Raw genomic sequence first — 17,966 nt, forward strand, 5'->3', positions numbered from 1 at the left:
GCCTTACGGTCACAACATTGGGCAATTTACAATTCGCAATTCTGCTTTGATTGCATCCAACTCCAGATCCCACCCATCATAAACAAAAATGTCCGGAATTCTCTCCCTTTGCAATTTATGAACACATCCTATTAATAGACAAAGAATATAGATCCTGTAATGAAGAGAGGGAGGGAAGAAACACAATGAACAAAATAACGGGGCCAGGGCTTCCCATGGACGCTCAGCATCGCAAGGTCCCTTCTAGATTTCCATCAATTCCATCACTCACTCACTCGCTGTCTTCAAAGTCATCTCCCGAGTCATTGCCCCCTCCAACAATATCATCGCTATCATCATCGTCAATCACATAGGTCTTCTTCTTCGTGGTGGCCGTGCGTCGCGAAGGCCGACTGACGGGAGCCGCCGGCGAATCCAAAATGTCATTGGCCATGGCATCAATGTCATCGTCGGACAGATCATCCGCCAGCTGCTTCTTCTTCGCTGCGGCGCTGGTCTTCGCCTGCTTCGAAGCATAGGCCTTCGCAGCTGGAGACAGGGTGGTCTGTTTTGTAGGCGCCGCAGCTGCAGCCTTGGTGGTGGCATCCTTCTTCGGGCGACCACGCGTCTTGGCGGCCGGTTTAGCAGCAGTTGAAGCAGCAGCCTTACCCTTGGCGGCCGGCTTCGCCTTAGTGACCGCTGGCTTCACAGGCTCATCCCCATCGCTATCATCCAACAGAGTAGCCGGTTCCTTGGACTTCACCTGAAGGGACCGCCGGGGAGAGCCCTGGGGCACCAACTTGCTGTAGTCGGTCTCGTCCGCATCAAAGTCAGGAGAGGCCTTGGATGGCTTGGTGCTGGTCTGCAGTCCCGAGCGGCTGCCAGGCCCAGACTGCTCCGAGAAGAGCTCGAGAGAATTCGACGTGGACCCGCCCGCGGTGCCACCAATTCCCTTGACCATCTTGCTCACGTCTCCCAACAAGTCATCTCCGTTGTCACTGTCCGAATCACTCAGGGCGTACTTAGTTGCCTTGCGAGCCGCCCGCGCAGGTTTGGGGGAGGGCTTGGCAGCCTCAGAGGCCTGTGCTTTGGCAATTTCGAGGAAGGCATCGTCATCGAGGTCGTCATCGTCTGCAGGCTTCGACTTGGGCTTCCGTCCACGCTTGGGGGCTTCTTTGACTTCGGAGCTTTCAGGGTCCTCAGACTTCACCCTAGTAGAGGCCTTGGAAGTAGCTCGACTCTTCTTGGGCAGGATCTCAATGTCTGAATCACCCGACACTGGTTCTTCTTTCCGGACAGGTTCAGGTTTCGACGATCCACCTCGGCTCTTCTTAGGAAGGACTTCCAGGAAATCGTCGTCGGAGTCGTCGTCGATCGGCTTCGCAGCGGGTTTGGTAGGAGACTTGCTTAGGAGATTATGCAGTGTCCCCTTCGGTGCAGCCTTCTTCGCAGCCGCCTTCTTGGGCTTTGGCGCAGCAAAGTCTTCATCATCGGGATCCTCATCCAGGGCGGCCTTACGCTTCCGACCGACAGGTCCACGAGCGGCAGTCATCAACTTGGAGGAGGCACGACGACCCATCTGCATAACCTTGCGCTCGCGACGGGCTTCGTCCTCCAGCTGGAATCGCCACTCGTTGATGAAGTCATCCAGGTCCTGTCTCCAGATGTCTTCCTTAGACAGCTTGATCAAGGCGTCAACTTCCATCTCCTTGTCGCCAATTTGTTTGCGGAGCTTCTCCACGCGCTCCTGCGTTAAGGACCAGATAGCCATGCCCAGCAAGTAGTCGTAGGCATTGGAGAGGTTGTTAGTGTCCTCCTTTTCGTTGGCCGACTCTTCCTCTTCATCCTCGAGAGCTGGCTCAGTCTCGCCTGCCTTGACGGCTTGAGCAACCTTGGGGAACGGCCTAAAACCCTTGTCTTTCAGTTCAAGAACAAGGACGGCCTTCTTCTTCTTTGAAACGACCAGATCCCCGTCAATAATCATCTGAACGAAGCGCGCCTGGTTGCTGAGCTTGTCCAAGTCTTTTTGCAGTTCTGAGAGCTGGTGTTGCTTGCGTCGCTCGTAGAACTTCAGACGGAGCGCATAGAACTCCTTAAGGATGTCATCGACTGTCGCATACTTCGTAATCCGCCCTTCGGGATCGAAAGCGACCAGATTTGTGGTGGCGATAGTCTTTGTAAGCTTGAACTTCTCCTCCAATCCTTCGGACAAGGCGGTTTTCATGTTCTTTTCGTCCAGCTGGATGACGAAATGAACCTTGGTGTGAGTGTTGTAGTCTTTGTAGTCCTTGATGAAAGAGGGCGTCTTCTCAGCCTTGATGATGTCTTCAAGCTTGTCCTTGAAGTCCTGGGTCCAGGTACGGATAGGAAGTTCGGTAATCTCGACTTCCTTCTCCCCGGTCTCCTTGATGACACCACTAAACTTGAATCGATCGCCGCCAATGTCGGTAACTTCACCGGTGAAGCCTCGGAACCAAGGTTGCATAGGCTTGGTGGGTTCACCGTTCATCATACGTTTCAGGTTGTCCACAATATCCTCTGGGTTGTAGTTGGGAATAGAAGAACTCCAACCTGTGCCAATACCATCAGCACCGTTGATGAGAATCATGGGAACAACGGGTACGTAGGTCTCCGGCTCAATCGTAGCTCCGTCATCCACGTTGTAAGTCAGAAGAGGTTCGTCCGCTTGGTGGAAGACACGACGAGCAAACGGAGAGAGTCGAGTGTAGATATAACGCGCGCTAGCACAATCGGATCCACCCTGAAGACGACTACCGAAGTTACCGCTAGGCTCCAAGACATTCAAGTTGTTGGAACCAACGAAGGTCTGCGCTAGACCGACAATGGTCTGTTGCAGTGAGACATCACCGTGATGGTACGCGGTCATACCCGAAACGTGACCAGCAAGCTCGACAACCTTCATATCCTTCTTCAAGTTGCGACGGAAGCAAGTGTACAAGACCTTGCGCTGACCAGGCTTAAGACCATCAACAACTGAGGGAATAGACCGAACGTTGTCCGCCATACTGAACAAGATAAGCTCTTTGTTGATGAAGTCAGTATATGTGATCTTGGACACGGAGTGGTCGAGGAATGTTCCAGGCTTGAATTGACGAAGCCATTCCTTTCGCTCATCCGCCTTTTTCTTAGAAAAGGCGAGTTCGATCAGCCCAGCCTCATTATCCTGCAGTGTGTGGAATTCCTTCAAGTGACGATCGAGATCACGGAAGTAGACCTGGGCATCTTCAGTGGTGCTGGTACCCAGACCCTTGTAGTACTTGTGCTCCCAGCCGCGTTCGTGTTTGTGCTCCTCCTTCCACACCTCATATTCTGGCATGGTGAAGAAGGACCGTTGCTTGGTGGGATTCTTGGGATCACCCTTCCACACCTTGACAATGGGAGTAATGAACTCGATCAGGAACTCAGGAATCTTCAGCAAACTGGGGAATTGGGCTTGAAGGAAGTTGATGAGCAACCCCTTGATGTGACTACCGTCGTGATCCTGATCCGTCATAATCATCAAGTGACCATAGCGAAGACCGCGGGTGTCCGTGTATTCCTTCTTGTGTTGAAGACCAATGAAGTTCTTGATGTTCTGGATTTCTGCATTCTTCGAGATCTGATCAAAAGACGCATCACGCACGTTGAGCAGCTTTCCTCGAAGCGGGAACACACCGAACAGGTCAGGGCCGACAACTGATCGTCCAGCCACGGCCAGACCTTTGGCTGATTCACCCTCAGTCAAGATCAGGGTGCAGTGATGACCGTCCTTAGTACCAGCCTTGTTGGCATCCGTCAATTTGGGGTTGTTCATGCGGCTGCGCCGGCCACCGTCCGTCTTCTTCAACATCTGGTCGGCCTTTTGCTGGGCAAAATGCAAGATGTTGTTCATCACCTCTGTCTTCAGAACCTTTTTGTAAAAGTCGTCATCAAGAACGCATTTGCTACCGAATTGGGATGTTTTGGTCGTGAGTTGTTCTTTGGTCTGGGAGGTGAACGCCGGGTTGACAATCAGGGCGTTGACGAAGATGAAGATGTGGTTGCGGATTTGGGCTGGCTTCAGCGTGGCGCCATTCTTGTTCTTCTTCTTAACAGTCTCGGCAAGCTTACTACAAATCTGATCCGCGATGTAGTTCACGTGTGTACCTCCTTGGGTAGTCGCGATGGAGTTGACAAAGGACACCTGCTGGAAGGAGCCATCAGAGACCGCAAAACCGACCTCCCATCGAGGGTCCGGGCTGCAGGTGATGATTTCATCTTTGGCTCCCGCACCCTCCTCGCCGCGCTCCCTCCTAATAGCCTTGGTGTACATTTCCATGTACTTCTTGAAGTTCCGTACGGGAACGCGGGTACCGTTCAGCTTAACGGCCACCTTCGCTGTTCCAGCCAAGTCATAAACACGACGTTTGACAAGCGCCTCGAAATCATCGTCAATGCCCGTCATTCCGAACTTGGCGAAGTCAGGCTTGAATGTGACCTTGGTGTAGTCTTCTCCCTTCGCATCGGTGATTTTAGGCTTTCCACAATTCAACATGTTGTTAGTCCAGATCTGCTTATACCTCTTCTTTTGGCGTGAGTCCTGTGTTTCCAGTACGAACTCGGTGGAGAACACGTTACAGAGCTTGGCACCATAACCGTTTCGACCACCCGTGACCTTCTGTTGCTCATCGTTGTAATTAGACGAGGTCAGGAGGTTACCGAAGATGAGCTGCGGAATGTACATATCCTCGGTTTTGTGCCATTCGATGGGAATACCGTTGCCGTTGTTCCACACGCTAATCTCGCCGGCTTCCCGGTTGACCGTCACGCGAATCTCATCCATGCTTTGGTCATTTTGTTTGTTGTCGGCGGCGTTGACGACGATTTCGTCGAAGATCTTGTAGAGACCTGGAACAAACGAGACCTCGCGGAATTCCATACCATCCGTTTCCGAGTTGTAAACCCACATCATCTGTTCTGTGCGTTCGACGGATCCGACGTATGTATCCGGACGTTTGAGGATATGCTCGCGCGGATCAAGCTAGAAAACCAAATATCAGCTGCGCTGCTTCCCCCCCAGTAGACCTTGTCAAGTCTTACCCTCTGGAACTTTTCGGATGCGTCCATAGCAACATCATCACCAGCGGAGTCAGCCTTTCCAAATGACTCGTTCTCAACGTCGGCAAGCGGCTTGCTGCCTCCCTTCTTCGAAGCGGCCGGAGCCTTCTTGGCCTTCTTAGGAGGGGTGTGAGACATGATAGAGTCGATGTCGGAAAAGGGGTCGGCGTCGTCCATTTCATCGTCGCTGTCGGGCTTGGTCCGCTTCTTGGGTGCTGCTTTAGATGCAGACTTTGCCGTCAATTTGGTTTGGGTTAGTTTCTTAGGCGCTGCCTTTGAAGCTGCTGCTTTTTTGGGCGCCGCCTTGGCTTTGGGTTTCTGTACCGTTCACGCAACGATTAGTATTTGTCGAATGAAAGCTTGGGACAGATTGCAGCATACAGGAGCGGGTTCGGGGGCGAAGTCGGATCCATCGTCCTCGAAGACGGACTCCACCATGGAATCGTCCATTGTGGGTTGAATACGCTCGGGGCGCGTGTAAAAGAGTGAGCGAGGGGAAAGGAGGGCAAAGAGTGACAAGGCAGGAGAAACGAAGAAGATTAGTTAGTTTGAAATCAACCTCGCCGGTGGAGGCTATCTGATATACAAGAGGGGATATTTGGGTGTTGTATGCAGATGTAACCTATCCCCCCGCTGGTTACCTTTGTTGGTCGGCCGTGTTTAGTTGTTTTGTCGTCGTTCTTTGTTGACGCGCTGTTGCGACTGAGCGGCGATTCAAAGAAACTGAACAGCGACCGGCGCGGATCAAGGTTGGTCCGCCCCGCGAGTGGCGCAGGCTTCACCCGAAAGAGTAATTCCCAAACACTCGGGCCTAAAGCGGAAGGTACGACCAAAACATGCAAGGACTATTGGCCCAGGCGCGGGGGAGGGGAAACAAACTCGTCATTGACTTTTGACCGTTGGTTATTCTTAGCACAAAGCGAGGATTCGGGAGTGGCTTCATGCTTTGTATTAATTCTTATCTATTGAAGAATGCCACGCGAGATTCGATCTCTTTCTCTTCTTAAAGGTTGGTTTTCCTTGAACTTCAGCTGGCAGCTCGGGGCTGCAGTGAGTCTCCCTAGACAACCACCACCCGCTACTACATTCACACGCACATACACAATCGTTCCAGCAGACTATCCCCTTTTTCGGTCTTGAATTTAATCAACTTTACCTTAGTATATACTCACTTATATGTGAGATAATTTCTAAAGTGATACCTGAAATCTGTGGAGTCAAATGGTTCTGGTGGGATTCTTGACATGTTGACGAGCAAGGACTCGTCATCTGGCGCGTACCGTGCTGAGTGGCCCCCGCGGCAAAAATATGTATTGACCTTTGCTTCAGTCAATGTCTTAGAGTCATTGCTCTTCTACGATGTGCGGTGACTTCACTTGACTAGCCATCATGCAGTCCCAGTTACAGCATTGTAGGGTGGACCTTGAATAGTCTATTAACAGACACAGCATTTTGTGAGCCGTGACACCAAGCTTGCTTGGTCTTGCCACCATACTCTTCTTGGTTCTGGCCCGAATCATCCGCAGGCCTTCTAGAATCCGTGGACGTTTCGGACCCTGACAAGAGCTCGGCAGTAACGTACTGTAACCAGCCTTAGAGCAAGGCCGCCGAGGCCAATCATACCACTCGCTTTCCAGCAATCCTCCAACCAAAGTGCGATGTTATATTCGTACGGGCACATGAAACGCGTCAGGTCATGTTTGAAAATTACATTCAGGGGCAGTTTCTTCCAGCCCTTTCCGTCAGCAACAATGTAGAATGCACACCAACATACTACGTAGGTACTGATGTCCTTGAAGGATAAGTAGCCAACCTGCTGCCGTCGATGTCGCAGTCGAGTGTTTAATGTTGGATTGGCCCTCTTATCGAATCATATGTCTCTATGCGTCCCTGTTCCCTTTTTCTGCCCGTCATCTGCAGTGCTAGCGAACCCATAGTGGACCGATCGCTCAGGTGATGATACTGAGTAAGTCTGCGGTCAATTGGATCGACCGGCTGCCGAATAGATTGGTGGTAAACTCAGAACGGGCTAGGATGGTGGAAACTTGGAGGAGCGTCATACAAGATAATAATAATTAATCAGACGAAAATTGTTTATAGCTAGTGTCTGTTCGAACAAAGAACGGAGTTCCGGGTTAGATCAGGCAATTTCCATGGTTCACAGTGCGGACAGATATCAGACATCAGATTCCCATCTTTGCAACATCTAGACAATTTGTGCATAGTACGGAGACACTGTAGAATGGAGATAACCGAGCAGACAACCGGGATAATTCGTTGTCTAGCTGTTTGTTGGCGATAGGGATGATTATTGGCAAGCGATCGACGGGGCGAGGCTCGGTGGGTGCCCTCAAAAATCGACGGCGGCCCCTGAGCAAATGGTAGACTAGAAGAAGGGGGGGGGGAGAGAGGAGGAGGCAAGAGTATCAGCGTTGCTAGTGGCCGACACTAACACTAAACCATTTCATCGCGACTCACTCTCTTGCTCACTTGATTCCCCAATTCTCGACCCTGAAACCTCCCCTCCTCTCTTCTCCCCTCAAAATAACGCCGCCTCCCTTTCTCTTCTTTTTTCCTCCCCCCCTCTGGCCTTCCCTTTCCCATCATTTATCTGGCCCCCCGTTCAGATCACGCAAACGACGAGTACAGGCGGTGATCACCTCTACTGACGGAGCAGAAGCGCCAATTCGACCCACGCAAGATATGCTGTCGCCATTGACGGCCCCTCTCCCGACTGCTCATCTTCCTTATCGCGTCTCGCTCTCGAATTAACCCCACCGTTCTTGTCGCGCTCATCAACACCCCCCTCGCCCTATCAGCACCCCTGACGGCTAGATCTTTTTTGAGGAATGTGCCAGCGGACTACCTGAACAACATCCACCATCGCAGTTTGAACATTCATAATGGCCTCAGAAAGCTCCGACAACACTCCATCGCACGTCCATTCGGACTCGACAAACACTCTTTCGCATGACACCGACTCAATGGTCACCGTACCATTGACCTCCAATTCAGAAGACACACAACCTGACTGGCGGACACTGAATATTCCTCCCACACCGATCGACATAATTACTCCGACAAGCGGGAACTCAAGCGACGAAGAGACTGACGCAAGGACCACACCGATTCAAGACCCACAAACATTCGAGTTACAGCCAGTTGCATACCGCGATGATGCCAGCTCGACTCGATCCCGCCGCAGTAGTGGGGAACATGATCGACAAGATGCGGTGGATTGGGAGGAATTGGAGAAGACGGAAGAGCAGGAGCCCCGTTGTGAAGGATCAGACGAGGTATGTATTCCAGAATGGGCTGTGGGAGTCACTCACAGACTGACATGGGCCAGTCAACCGCTCTACTTTTAGCACGTCTTGAACAGGAAAACAATGCGCTGGCGACCAATCCCAAATCGGGTCTACCAAAGAAGACTCATGCACAGCAAGTGTCGCAAAGACCGTCTCGATCTCAGTCCCTGCATCAGATCAAGCGCCTGATCGATGAGGATCCCCGGTCGTCCCTCCGATACTCGCAACTACCTCCTCCGCCTATGACTGAGTTGGAATTCTGGGCAGCCTTGGTCGCGGACTATCCACAGACAGCTCAGCGCCTTCCAACCTTGACCTCGAACAAGATTAGAAGCGGTGTTCCTCCCCCGCTCCGCGGCGTCGTGTGGCCCAGCTTGGCTGGTGCTCGAGACTCGACCTTGTTATCAGAATATCAGAGGCTCTGTGGCGAAACAAGTCCGTATGAAGGGTTGATCGGCAAGGATATAGGGCGTAGCTTCCCCAATGTGGAAATGTTTCGTGACCCTAATGGCGAAGGACAGCAGATGCTCGGTCGGGTTTTGAAATGTTTTAGTCTTTACGACACGAAGATCGGCTACTGCCAAGGACTAGGCTTTGTCGTTGGTCCCTTGCTTATGCACATGACGGATGCAGAAGCATTCTGCGTGCTTGTGCGGTAAGTTCGTCCACCACACAGAAACCTAGCCTCGATACTAATGGCCCCAGATTAATGGATCATTATGACTTGCGGACTTGCTACCTCCCAGACCTCTCGGGTCTTCATCTTCGAGTGTATCAGTTCCAGAACCTCTTGTCTCGTTTACGACCGGGCTTATTTGCTCACTTGGAGGCGCTCAACGTGGAGCCTGTCTATGTATCGCAGTGGTTCTTATCATTTTTCGCAGTCGCATGCCCTCTACCAATGCTTCTCCGCATTTACGATGTGATCTTTCTTGAGGGAGCTTGCGAGACCTTGATGCGCGTGGCTCTGTCACTCATGACTCGGAACGAGAAGAAGATAATGGCTTGCGCCGAGTTTGAGGACGTCATGCAGCTTCTGTTATCGAGAAGTCTCTGGGATACGTATGTGAATCGTCATGAACATCTGGAAGCTTCAACTAATGATCTACAGTTACGCTTGCCATGCGGATGAATTCGTCAACGATTTCGTCTCACTCACGTCGCTTGTTACGAAAGAAAGTCTCCAAGCCTTAGAAGCCAGCTACAATCAATCCCAGGGTGTGCCGACCGGTATCTCTTTTCCCCAGATGCAAGCGACGGCCTCACGGTTCCTGGGGCGGCTCTGGGCCGGCTCTTCCCACAACTCCACCAAGTCGGTTAATCTCAACCCTAACGCCGCTAGCGCGGCTATCCGGCGATCGGCGTCTAAACAAAGCATGACATCCACACTTAACTCGGTCGAGTCGACATCCGATGCCAGCACAGCACCGACAGAACTATCAACGGATTCACCGAAGCCGCGCGCAAAATCTGCAATGTCGCAACACAAAGATCGTGATCTCCATACACAAATCGAGGATCTCTTGATGGCTCTGAGCGATCTCCAGCGCCAACATGCAGATCTCACACGTGAGTTGCAGCAAGAGCGGGAGGAACGCGAGGAAGACCAAGCGCTGGCCAAGTCAATGCTGCAGTACATCAAACAAACCAGCGATGAGCCTCCAATGGACCTGGTTCATAAGGCAGACGCACGCTTCGCCACGGTAGAATCTGCCAAGCATGTTCCGATGGATCAGACCAAGCAACAACTCCGTGATGACCTCAAGCGATGGAAGGAGATGCATGCCACGGAGGCCAGTCGTTGCTCAGGCCTGACCCGCCGTATTGACGAAATTGACAAAGACAATTCGTCATTGCGGGAGCAGCTCCGCGAAGCCCGTGGCCGCATCCAAGATAGCTATCGGGAGCGACAGCGTCTGGAACGCATGGTGCGCGAGCTGCGGACTGTCAAGACCCGCAACTCAGATACTCCACCGGAATCATTTGGATCTCCCACGAGCGACACAAGCGAAGGATATACGAGTACGGGTCTGCGAGAACTCAAACTGGTACGCACGAACTCGCAGAAGAGCCAGAAGAGCACAACATTCAACAAGCGGTCGAGCAGCTTGGGGCTGCAATCAGTCCTGGCGACGGAAAACAACAAGCCGGCCGCGGAAGAAGCATTGCTTTTGGAACTGGTGAATGCAAAGACGGCCGAGGCAGTGGCACGCCAGGAACTCGAAGAGGTCAAGGGAGCGCTCGACGCACTGCGTAAGGTGGTTTCGCGAAATGGCCAAAACACAGAAGCTCGACTCTCATTCCTGGGCCGGTCATCATCTAGTCTGGGTATACCTTTATCCAAAGCACCCGCAGAGCCTGCGAATGGGGGCGGGCTCTTCAGTGGCTGGGGACGACGAGCGGTGTCAACAAGCAATGAGACTTTTGATGGTCGGTAGGGAATTGAGAATTGAGAATACACCTGGAACTTTGGACTATGTATGTGCTTGATGCGGGATTGTATCACGAGGTGTTTTATATTGGTGTAGACGAGATTCGGTGTCGGACTGTTATGATATCCATGTATACGTATATTTGTATAGCTAGACTAGAGTTATTGCATCCTCTTATCTTAATTCATGGCCAAGAAGAAACCCAAAAAAAAATCATGAGATGGTATAACCTGGCTTGAATATGTGCTCTTCGGCGGTTCATGGATTATTTTTGTAGTAATATCATCCCATACGCTAAGCTTCATCTTCTGATGTCCGGTTATGTCAGCGGAGGTGGATGTGAGATGATACTAAAGCCAATGTTCTAAAGACAAAGGATCAATCGCTACTTTTCTTCTCTCTGCTCTTGCCCTTCGTGCCAGATACGCCTCTTTCCAGACAGCCAATTGCACATGAACATATTCGAAGGATAAGACGAATCAGTGCCGGTCCAGTTGGTAGCTCTCTATCCTCAATTTGCTTCAGCTTGTTAGTGGAAGTTTGATGAACCTATTGCTGACTTACTGCGAGTGGATACTAGTCTTAACAAGTACGCTTAGGCTGTAATTAAGACGAAGACCCATCCAGTATATCTTGCATTAGTCCTGGGCCATACATTCTCGACACTTGCCCTGCTTCTCCAGTACATTCTCATGGGAGCGTATATCCCCCATCAATCACAAGATTCGCGCCAGTCATATAACTCGACGCATCTGACGCGCAAAACACATAGGCCTAAAAAGAATCCCCAGGACTACCGTCAGCATCCGCATTCGCCTTCCATTCCCTCAAAAGGCAGCAGTCAGAGAAGAAACAAAGAAGCTTACCCCCTTCAACTCATAAGCGTCCGCCATCCGCTGCGCCGGGATCATACCAAACCACTTCTCCCGCCACTCCTGCGGATGGATGTCCAAGATATCGGTCTCGATGAACCCGGGCGAGATGCAATTCACGCGACAGAAATCCACCCACTCGACGGCCAGGCATTTGGCCATCTGCACGACGCCCGCTTTGGAAGCATTATACTAGACCGCCCCAACGAAGACATATTCATCAGCGCAGCCCTTCAATTGGCCCCTTTCACAGCTCACTCTGGCCCAGCTCATTCCGACCTTATCACAGGAAGACTATTGGGGGGCTGGGGGGGGGGGGTTTGGGTTTCAAAAACACACAGCAGCCTGCCTCTGCGGCACATTAACCAGCGTCGCGCTGACCGACGCCGTGAAGATGACATTCCCATGGCCCTGATCCTTGAAAATCCGGGCGGCGGCCTGGGCGGTCCAGAAGGCGCCGTCAAGGTTGACCTTCATGATCTCGTGCCATTGAGCCGGCGTGTACTCCTCCGCCGGGATGTTGGAGACGATCCCCGAGTTCACCACGATGATATCGAGCCGCGAGAAGTCGGTGGCGATCTGTTGGATGGTGACGGCGATGGAGGCTTGGTCGGAGACGTCGGCGCGGTAGGCGGTGGCTTTGATGTTGTGGGCGGAGGCGAGGGTTGTTGCGATGGTCGTCGCGGTTTCCGGGGAGGAGCTGTTGTAGATTATTGCGATCTTTTGGGCACAATGAGATTGTTAGCGCGCCGGGTTTGGGGTTGAGGATGGGTTTGGAAGGGAGTTGAGGCGAGGCTCACGTCGGCGCCTGCTTCTGCTAGGGCTGTCGAGACTTCCAGGCCGATGCCGCGGGCGCCGCCTTTGGTTTAGCTGGTTAGAGAGAGAGGTGGGTGGTTGGGATGGAGATACTGTTGTACCTGTGATGGCGGCGACTTTGCCGGTTAGGTCGAAGGATTTGAGGACGTTTCTGTTCTCGGGTTTGGTGAGGACCATCTTGGGTAGTTGTTGGAGGGATGGTTTGTTGTAAAAGGGAAGTGGTAGAAGTAAAGTAAAGCTTGGGTGGAGATCGTGGGGTAGTTTCTATATAGTATAAAGGTGAGGGTGGAGAGGATGGACATACCCCGCCTGTCGGAGGCTCTCCGAGCTCTTCTCTTCTCTCTCTCCGCCCCTCCTGCGCAGTCTGAAGCCTTACCCCGATACGTACATTCTCGATCAGTGTCTATTGATGTTGTATCTGAAGATATTCTTGGCCTCTTTGATAAAAAATCATGTGCTGACAATCCTGGGGTAGTCGATAGGAAACCAGTCGGTGCCATCGCAAAAGACGCAGCGAAGACCATCACTCTCACCACAGCAAGCCAACAGAATACCCCTACATTATCACAGATAACGGAGAGCTTGGTGTTTCAGAGCTGTTAAGTTCCATGCTGAGGTTGGATTTTGAATATGCTTTTAAGGTGGAGGGAATGTGAATCTCAAGCTTTCAGACCCAAATGCCACACGAAATCATACAAGATGAACAACGTGCTCCCACCCAGAGCACTGGATAGCATTGAGTAAGTTCAGGCAGAAGGATAATTAAATTCGAGGACCAATGATAATTGGTATTTCGGCCTGGGAGCTTGATGGCGCTGAAGCGTCCCTACGTGGCGGCCATGGCAGCCTATGATTTTCAACCCCAATCGCGACACAGGAGCCTCCAACACGAAGAAGCTCATCTAATCAGAGTGACCGATAACAGTCCGTGCCTGTGGCTTGGGCATCGCCAATTGACATGCCCGAGGCACGAGGCGTCAATGTCATTCGATGAAAATCTGCCACCAGCCCGCATTGACAGTGTCGATCGTCCCACCGGGTCGGGAACGCTGTCACCAGGAGCTCGACTGCCACTGGCTGCACTAATCACAGCCCCGATAGTGCTTCATGGGATTAGCTACTTTGCGTCATCGTCGCGGGGTCTTGAGGCGGTTCATCTGACCGAAAATCTTTATTGTACCTTCTGTTCGTATTTAGACGTTCAAGCTCCCGAGATGCGTGACTTGAAAATCTGGAACAGCATTCGAATTGACTTTACATCTGTCAACACGACCACCGACTGTATCGATGGTGGAGCGCAACATTAGTCTCCTCAGCCTTGATGGCGGGGGAGTTAGGAGCCTCTCTTCACTTTACATTCTCAAGCACATCATGGAATCTATTGATGGCGAAAATACGCCGCGGCCATGCGACTATTTTGATCTCATCGGAGGTTCGGGATCGGGCGGGTAAGCTGATCTTGCGCAATACCTGCACAGCAGCCTCGGTCGCCAGCTAAACTACTATAGATTGATCGCGATTATGCTAGGTCGCCTAAAGATGGACATTGACCAGTGTATCAATGCCTACCGACGACTTCTGAAATTCGTTTTCGCGCGCAAAAGACATATCCCCTTCACAAGCAATCTGTGTCGGCAGTCGAAATACGATGGACGAAGGGTTGAATCGGCGATGAAAGCAATTCTACACGAGCTTGGGTATGAGGACGATGTGCTGCTGAGGGACATTGATACTTCGTGCAGAGTGTAAGCATGCTGTCGAACTGATCATTCTCTTCAAGTTGGCAAGACTGACCCGACGAAGCTTTGCCTGCATTACAGATGACGGATCCAAACGAAACTCGGCCCCCTTGACGAGCTACCCCAGCAAATATTGCTCCAACGAGCTGTTCAAGACCGCGAAGGTGTGGCAAGCAGGGAAGGCGAGTATGTCCACACCACCACTGTTTGACCCCGTTCCGATCGGCCCCAGCGGACGACAGTTCTACAACAGTACTACCGAAGCGAATAACCCGGTGCGGGAGGTCTGGATAGAAGCCAGAGGAATCTGGCCTTCAGGATCGTTGGACAGCCAGATCCAATGTCTGATATCGATTGGAACCGGCGTACCGTCGATCAAACGGCTCAATAAGTCGATGTTTGGCTTGATTAAGACGACGCCCAAGGACTATGTCGATACGGAGAGGGACATGAATAAGTTCATCAGGGAGCATACCGAGCTGGATGATGCAAGCCGCCTGTTTCGCTTCGATGTGCCAAACGGACTGGCAGAGATAGGTCTCGATGGTGTTGATGAGCTCGATACGATTATTGATGCCACCCAAGATTACCTCGCCAAGGAGCTCGTTTACAAGCAGATTCAGCGGTGCGGAATTGCCCTTGGCGGCTTTCGGTAGACCGACTGCCTTGTATCTGTTTACCGGCCAATCCATGCTTGGGCTAGGACGGTTTAGAGCGCGAAATAGCCACTTTGAGTATCCGGTGGTAGCGAGCCTTCGACCAGGAAGCTCAGCAACTGAGAAGTTCATGTAGAATTCCTTCGTGAAGTGCACTGGGCAACTTAAAACATGTGATCTTCGGAAGAGAACAGGCTGCCCCCGGTCAGACGCTTTTATAGATTATTGTGGATCTTGTTTTTTCATCATGAATTGTGCAACAGCAACGCCTACACATTCGTGATCTCTGACTTCATGTCTGTTATGAAGGAAGTAACCATCAAGACAGTATAGATTACTGTTTGGCGAAGCTGTCTCACGTGACAGGCGATCCTTGTCACCTCTTCCAGCTCCCAGTCTTGCACCATCCCGTCATCCTGATTGATGCAGGTTTTGATCGCCCATATCATGAGACACAGCTCTGACACGAAATTTGAACCAGCAGATTGGTCAAGATCTATATGATGCTGAGGTCGTTGATACGCTCGTTACCCCGGCTTAGACCGACATGGAAGCCCCTTGATTTCTCCAACGCGAACTTCGTTCCTATCCCTTCCAGTCAGAAAGTCGAAGAGGAGACTATGCCTGACTATGCTGCATCACGCTACTACCCGACTCGGGTAGGTGAAGTTCTCAAGAACCAATATCAGATTGTGGGAAAACTTGGATTCGGGACCAGCTCGACCGTGTGGCTTGCGCGGGACATGAAGTGAGCACTCCTTGCTACTTATAGATCCGGAACTTTCAAAATAACCCGTTGATGAGCTAAACATTAGCTACCGTCGCTACGTGACCCTTAAGATCTACATCACAGCTGCATCGATCGGGCAGCATCTGAATGATGAGTTTAACATGTACCAACGTATAGAAAGGGGTTCAAGAAATCACCCAGGTCGTGGCGCTATTAGACCCCTACTTGACTCGTTTGACATCAATGGACCCCATGATAAGCATCGTTGTCTTGTACATCCTCCCTTGTGGGAAAGTGCCTTAACCTTCTTGTACCGGAACCCGGTGCGGAGGCTGCCTGTACCTGTCCTTGCATCCATCCTCAAGCGCCTATGCTTGGCGTTGGATTATCTGCATACCGAGTGCCAGATCATACATACTGGTATATGTTCCTTCAGAGACATGAATTGTCTCATCACTATACTGATACCTCAAGTCTATCAGATATCAAGGCCGACAATATCATGTTCGGTGTTGGAGATGAATCTGTCTTTCGTGGTCTCGTTAAAGAAGAGCTTGAAAACCCTAGTCCAAGGAAAGAGCTCGATGGCAGAACTACCTACGTGTCCCGGGAGCTGGGGTTGCCTGGGGAATGGGGCGCCCCGGTCCTTTGTGACTTTGGCTCAGCTGTGCCTGGTGATGTAGAGCACCTAGAAGATATTCAGCCTGATATTTATCGGGCACCGGAAGTGATTCTCGAGGCCCCTTGAACGTACAGTGTTGACATTTGGAATGTTGGTTGCATGGTATGCGAATGACCCTGATAATCCTGGTTGCGTGCGAGCTTTCTGACTTTCTCTCTTCTCACAGATTTGGAATGTGTATGAAGGCGGATCCCTGTTCACCGGATACGACCCAGAATATCAGACATATCGAAGTAGGGCCCATCTCGCAGAGATCGTTTGCCTACATGGACCTCCTCCACCCAGTCTGCTTGCTCGAGGCAGACTAAAGTACAAGTTCTTCTCTGATGAAGGTAAGGTGATTTCCGTCGTGATAAGTTCAATGTTTGCTCACCCCGTCTGGCATGATAGGTGAATTCTGTGCTGGTATGCCATTGCAAGAACCAATCTCGCTTGAGCAGAGGGAAACGACCCTTGAAGGGCAGGAAAAGGCCGATTTCTTGCGCTTAGTGCGGAAGATGTTGCAGTGGGACCCTGCCCAGCGTAGCTCAGCGAGAGAACTGCTGGAGGATGAGTGGATTTGTAGGCATACTCGCAATTGAACATTATGGATTTGATAGTGCCCCGCGTTTTCAAGATAAATTGCATAGTTTTCCATCGAGGACTATCTAGAAATGCTCCAACTGGTGACCGTATTGCCCCGAACCACGAATTGCGAACCAAATCTGAGATGGATCGAACTCTACCTGACTTGGTAAGTAATTCTCCGCAAATTCTCTGATAGGATCTCGGAACCGACCGCATTTGCAGCCGGCTAAGATGCACTACACACGATGACGCTGGTGTTTGTTCGCGGAAAGTGTGACGTCACGCCCGCCCAGCAGAAGGTACATAACAGCTGGTAATTCAACCATTTCTTGTCCTCAAGCACACGAAACCAATCCCAATAAATCAACTTCAAGATGGTTAAAAGTAAGGACACGGTCATCGAGTAAGCATTAAAATCAACATGCCCGCTAGCCACTCCAATGAAGGTAGCGCTGATCAAGAACAACCCAGCGAATTCAACGAGCTGGTCAACATGACCCCCAACGAGCTCCGCGATTGGCTCCAAGAGGAACAGTCCCAATCCTCCGGCTGGAGCAAGAACAATGAGTCAGGCGAGACGGTCGGGCATGAGAGGTAAGCCGCACCCTTTATTTTTTTCTCTTTTTGCGTCGGGATCATCCTTGTAGCCCTGCGTGTGATGTCGCATGTATGCTGAGCTTGAGTGTGTCTTTTCCCGCATTTGCTAGTGGTCGCAAAATCGTGGACATTCTCGAAAGCAACCCGTCCAAGGATGCCTCCAAGTACTCGGATGAGGACATCGATCATATGCGGAGGGTGGTGTCATACTGCAAGCGGCATCTGGCCCAGGAGGAGACCGCGAAACAGAACACGGATAGCAAGAGCTATCGGTCTTTGAAGAACTGGGGCCATGATCCGCTGAAGGAATGAGGGACTGTTACTTGTTCTGGAAGGGGTTTTGTTTTTGGGTTGGATGTGTATAAATAGGTTACGGGTATGATTATTGTGTGGATATAGTGTGAACTTTGTAAAACTGGCCTCGTTGAGCTGTAGCGGTCGTGAAGTGTAATATTAGTGCATTATTTGGCTGATGGGATTAGATCAGCGTA

At 51.3% G+C, this 17,966-nt stretch overlaps 6 protein-coding genes across 6 annotated transcripts; 4 read left to right on the forward strand and 2 right to left on the reverse strand.

Annotated features, from left to right (window-relative positions):
• Nucleotides 1-57: 57 nt before the first annotated feature.
• On the reverse strand, nucleotides 58-5,272 carry ASPACDRAFT_80235 (DNA topoisomerase 2). The gene is made up of 2 exons (XM_020205608.1): nucleotides 5,059-5,272; nucleotides 58-4,999 (listed from the first exon to the last, which is right to left on the reverse strand). Exons 1-2 carry the CDS (start codon nucleotides 5,251-5,253, stop codon nucleotides 272-274), a joined length of 4,923 nt encoding a protein of 1,640 aa, XP_020054455.1. The 5' UTR covers nucleotides 5,254-5,272; the 3' UTR covers nucleotides 58-271.
• Nucleotides 5,273-7,980: 2,708 nt separating this feature from the next.
• Nucleotides 7,981-10,875, forward strand: ASPACDRAFT_80236 (putative GTPase activating protein (Evi5)). Its single transcript, XM_020205609.1, has 4 exons — nucleotides 7,981-8,372; nucleotides 8,426-9,039; nucleotides 9,090-9,446; nucleotides 9,496-10,875. Exons 1-4 carry the CDS (start codon nucleotides 8,061-8,063, stop codon nucleotides 10,820-10,822), a joined length of 2,610 nt encoding a protein of 869 aa, XP_020054456.1. The 5' UTR covers nucleotides 7,981-8,060; the 3' UTR covers nucleotides 10,823-10,875.
• Nucleotides 10,876-11,506: 631 nt separating this feature from the next.
• Nucleotides 11,507-12,681, reverse strand: ASPACDRAFT_45415 (SDR family oxidoreductase; the record flags this gene model as incomplete). Its single annotated transcript, XM_020201599.1, has 5 exons — nucleotides 11,507-11,590; nucleotides 11,683-11,880; nucleotides 12,028-12,408; nucleotides 12,489-12,547; nucleotides 12,606-12,681. The coding sequence occupies 5 exons, from the start codon at nucleotides 12,679-12,681 to the stop codon at nucleotides 11,507-11,509; spliced, it is 798 nt and encodes a 265-aa protein (XP_020054457.1).
• A 1,194-nt stretch (nucleotides 12,682-13,875) lies between these two features.
• On the forward strand, nucleotides 13,876-14,899 carry ASPACDRAFT_45416 (uncharacterized protein; the record flags this gene model as incomplete). The annotated part of the gene is made up of 3 exons (XM_020201600.1): nucleotides 13,876-13,952; nucleotides 14,013-14,249; nucleotides 14,308-14,899. 3 exons carry the CDS (start codon nucleotides 13,876-13,878, stop codon nucleotides 14,897-14,899), a joined length of 906 nt encoding a protein of 301 aa, XP_020054458.1.
• A 620-nt stretch (nucleotides 14,900-15,519) lies between these two features.
• ASPACDRAFT_53601 (putative protein kinase) lies at nucleotides 15,520-16,892 on the forward strand (the record flags this gene model as incomplete). Its single annotated transcript, XM_020202768.1, has 6 exons — nucleotides 15,520-15,647; nucleotides 15,715-16,049; nucleotides 16,112-16,356; nucleotides 16,478-16,506; nucleotides 16,549-16,674; nucleotides 16,754-16,892. The coding sequence occupies 6 exons, from the start codon at nucleotides 15,520-15,522 to the stop codon at nucleotides 16,890-16,892; spliced, it is 1,002 nt and encodes a 333-aa protein (XP_020054459.1).
• A 407-nt stretch (nucleotides 16,893-17,299) lies between these two features.
• On the forward strand, nucleotides 17,300-17,787 carry ASPACDRAFT_45417 (DUF3140 domain-containing protein; the record flags this gene model as incomplete). The annotated part of the gene is made up of 2 exons (XM_020201601.1): nucleotides 17,300-17,472; nucleotides 17,586-17,787. The coding sequence occupies 2 exons, from the start codon at nucleotides 17,300-17,302 to the stop codon at nucleotides 17,785-17,787; spliced, it is 375 nt and encodes a 124-aa protein (XP_020054460.1).
• Between the last annotated feature and the right edge of the window lie 179 nt (nucleotides 17,788-17,966).

Source organism: Aspergillus aculeatus (assembly GCF_001890905.1).
Source record: "Aspergillus aculeatus ATCC 16872 unplaced genomic scaffold ASPACscaffold_12, whole genome shotgun sequence".
NCBI classification, from domain to species: Eukaryota; Fungi; Ascomycota; class Eurotiomycetes; order Eurotiales; family Aspergillaceae; genus Aspergillus; species Aspergillus aculeatus.

Coding starts and splice junctions, on each gene's coding strand:
- ASPACDRAFT_80235 (XM_020205608.1), bottom strand. CDS start 5,253: ATGGACGACGCCGACCCCTTTTCCGACATCGACTCTATCATGTCTCAC. Junction 5,000..5,058: donor CATCCGAAAAGTTCCAGAGG/GTAAGACTTGAC, acceptor TTGGTTTTCTAG/CTTGATCCGCGCGAGCATAT.
- ASPACDRAFT_80236 (XM_020205609.1), top strand. CDS start 8,061: ATGGTCACCGTACCATTGACCTCCAATTCAGAAGACACACAACCTGAC. Junction 8,373..8,425: donor GTTGTGAAGGATCAGACGAG/GTATGTATTCCA, acceptor GACATGGGCCAG/TCAACCGCTCTACTTTTAGC. Junction 9,040..9,089: donor GCATTCTGCGTGCTTGTGCG/GTAAGTTCGTCC, acceptor TAATGGCCCCAG/ATTAATGGATCATTATGACT.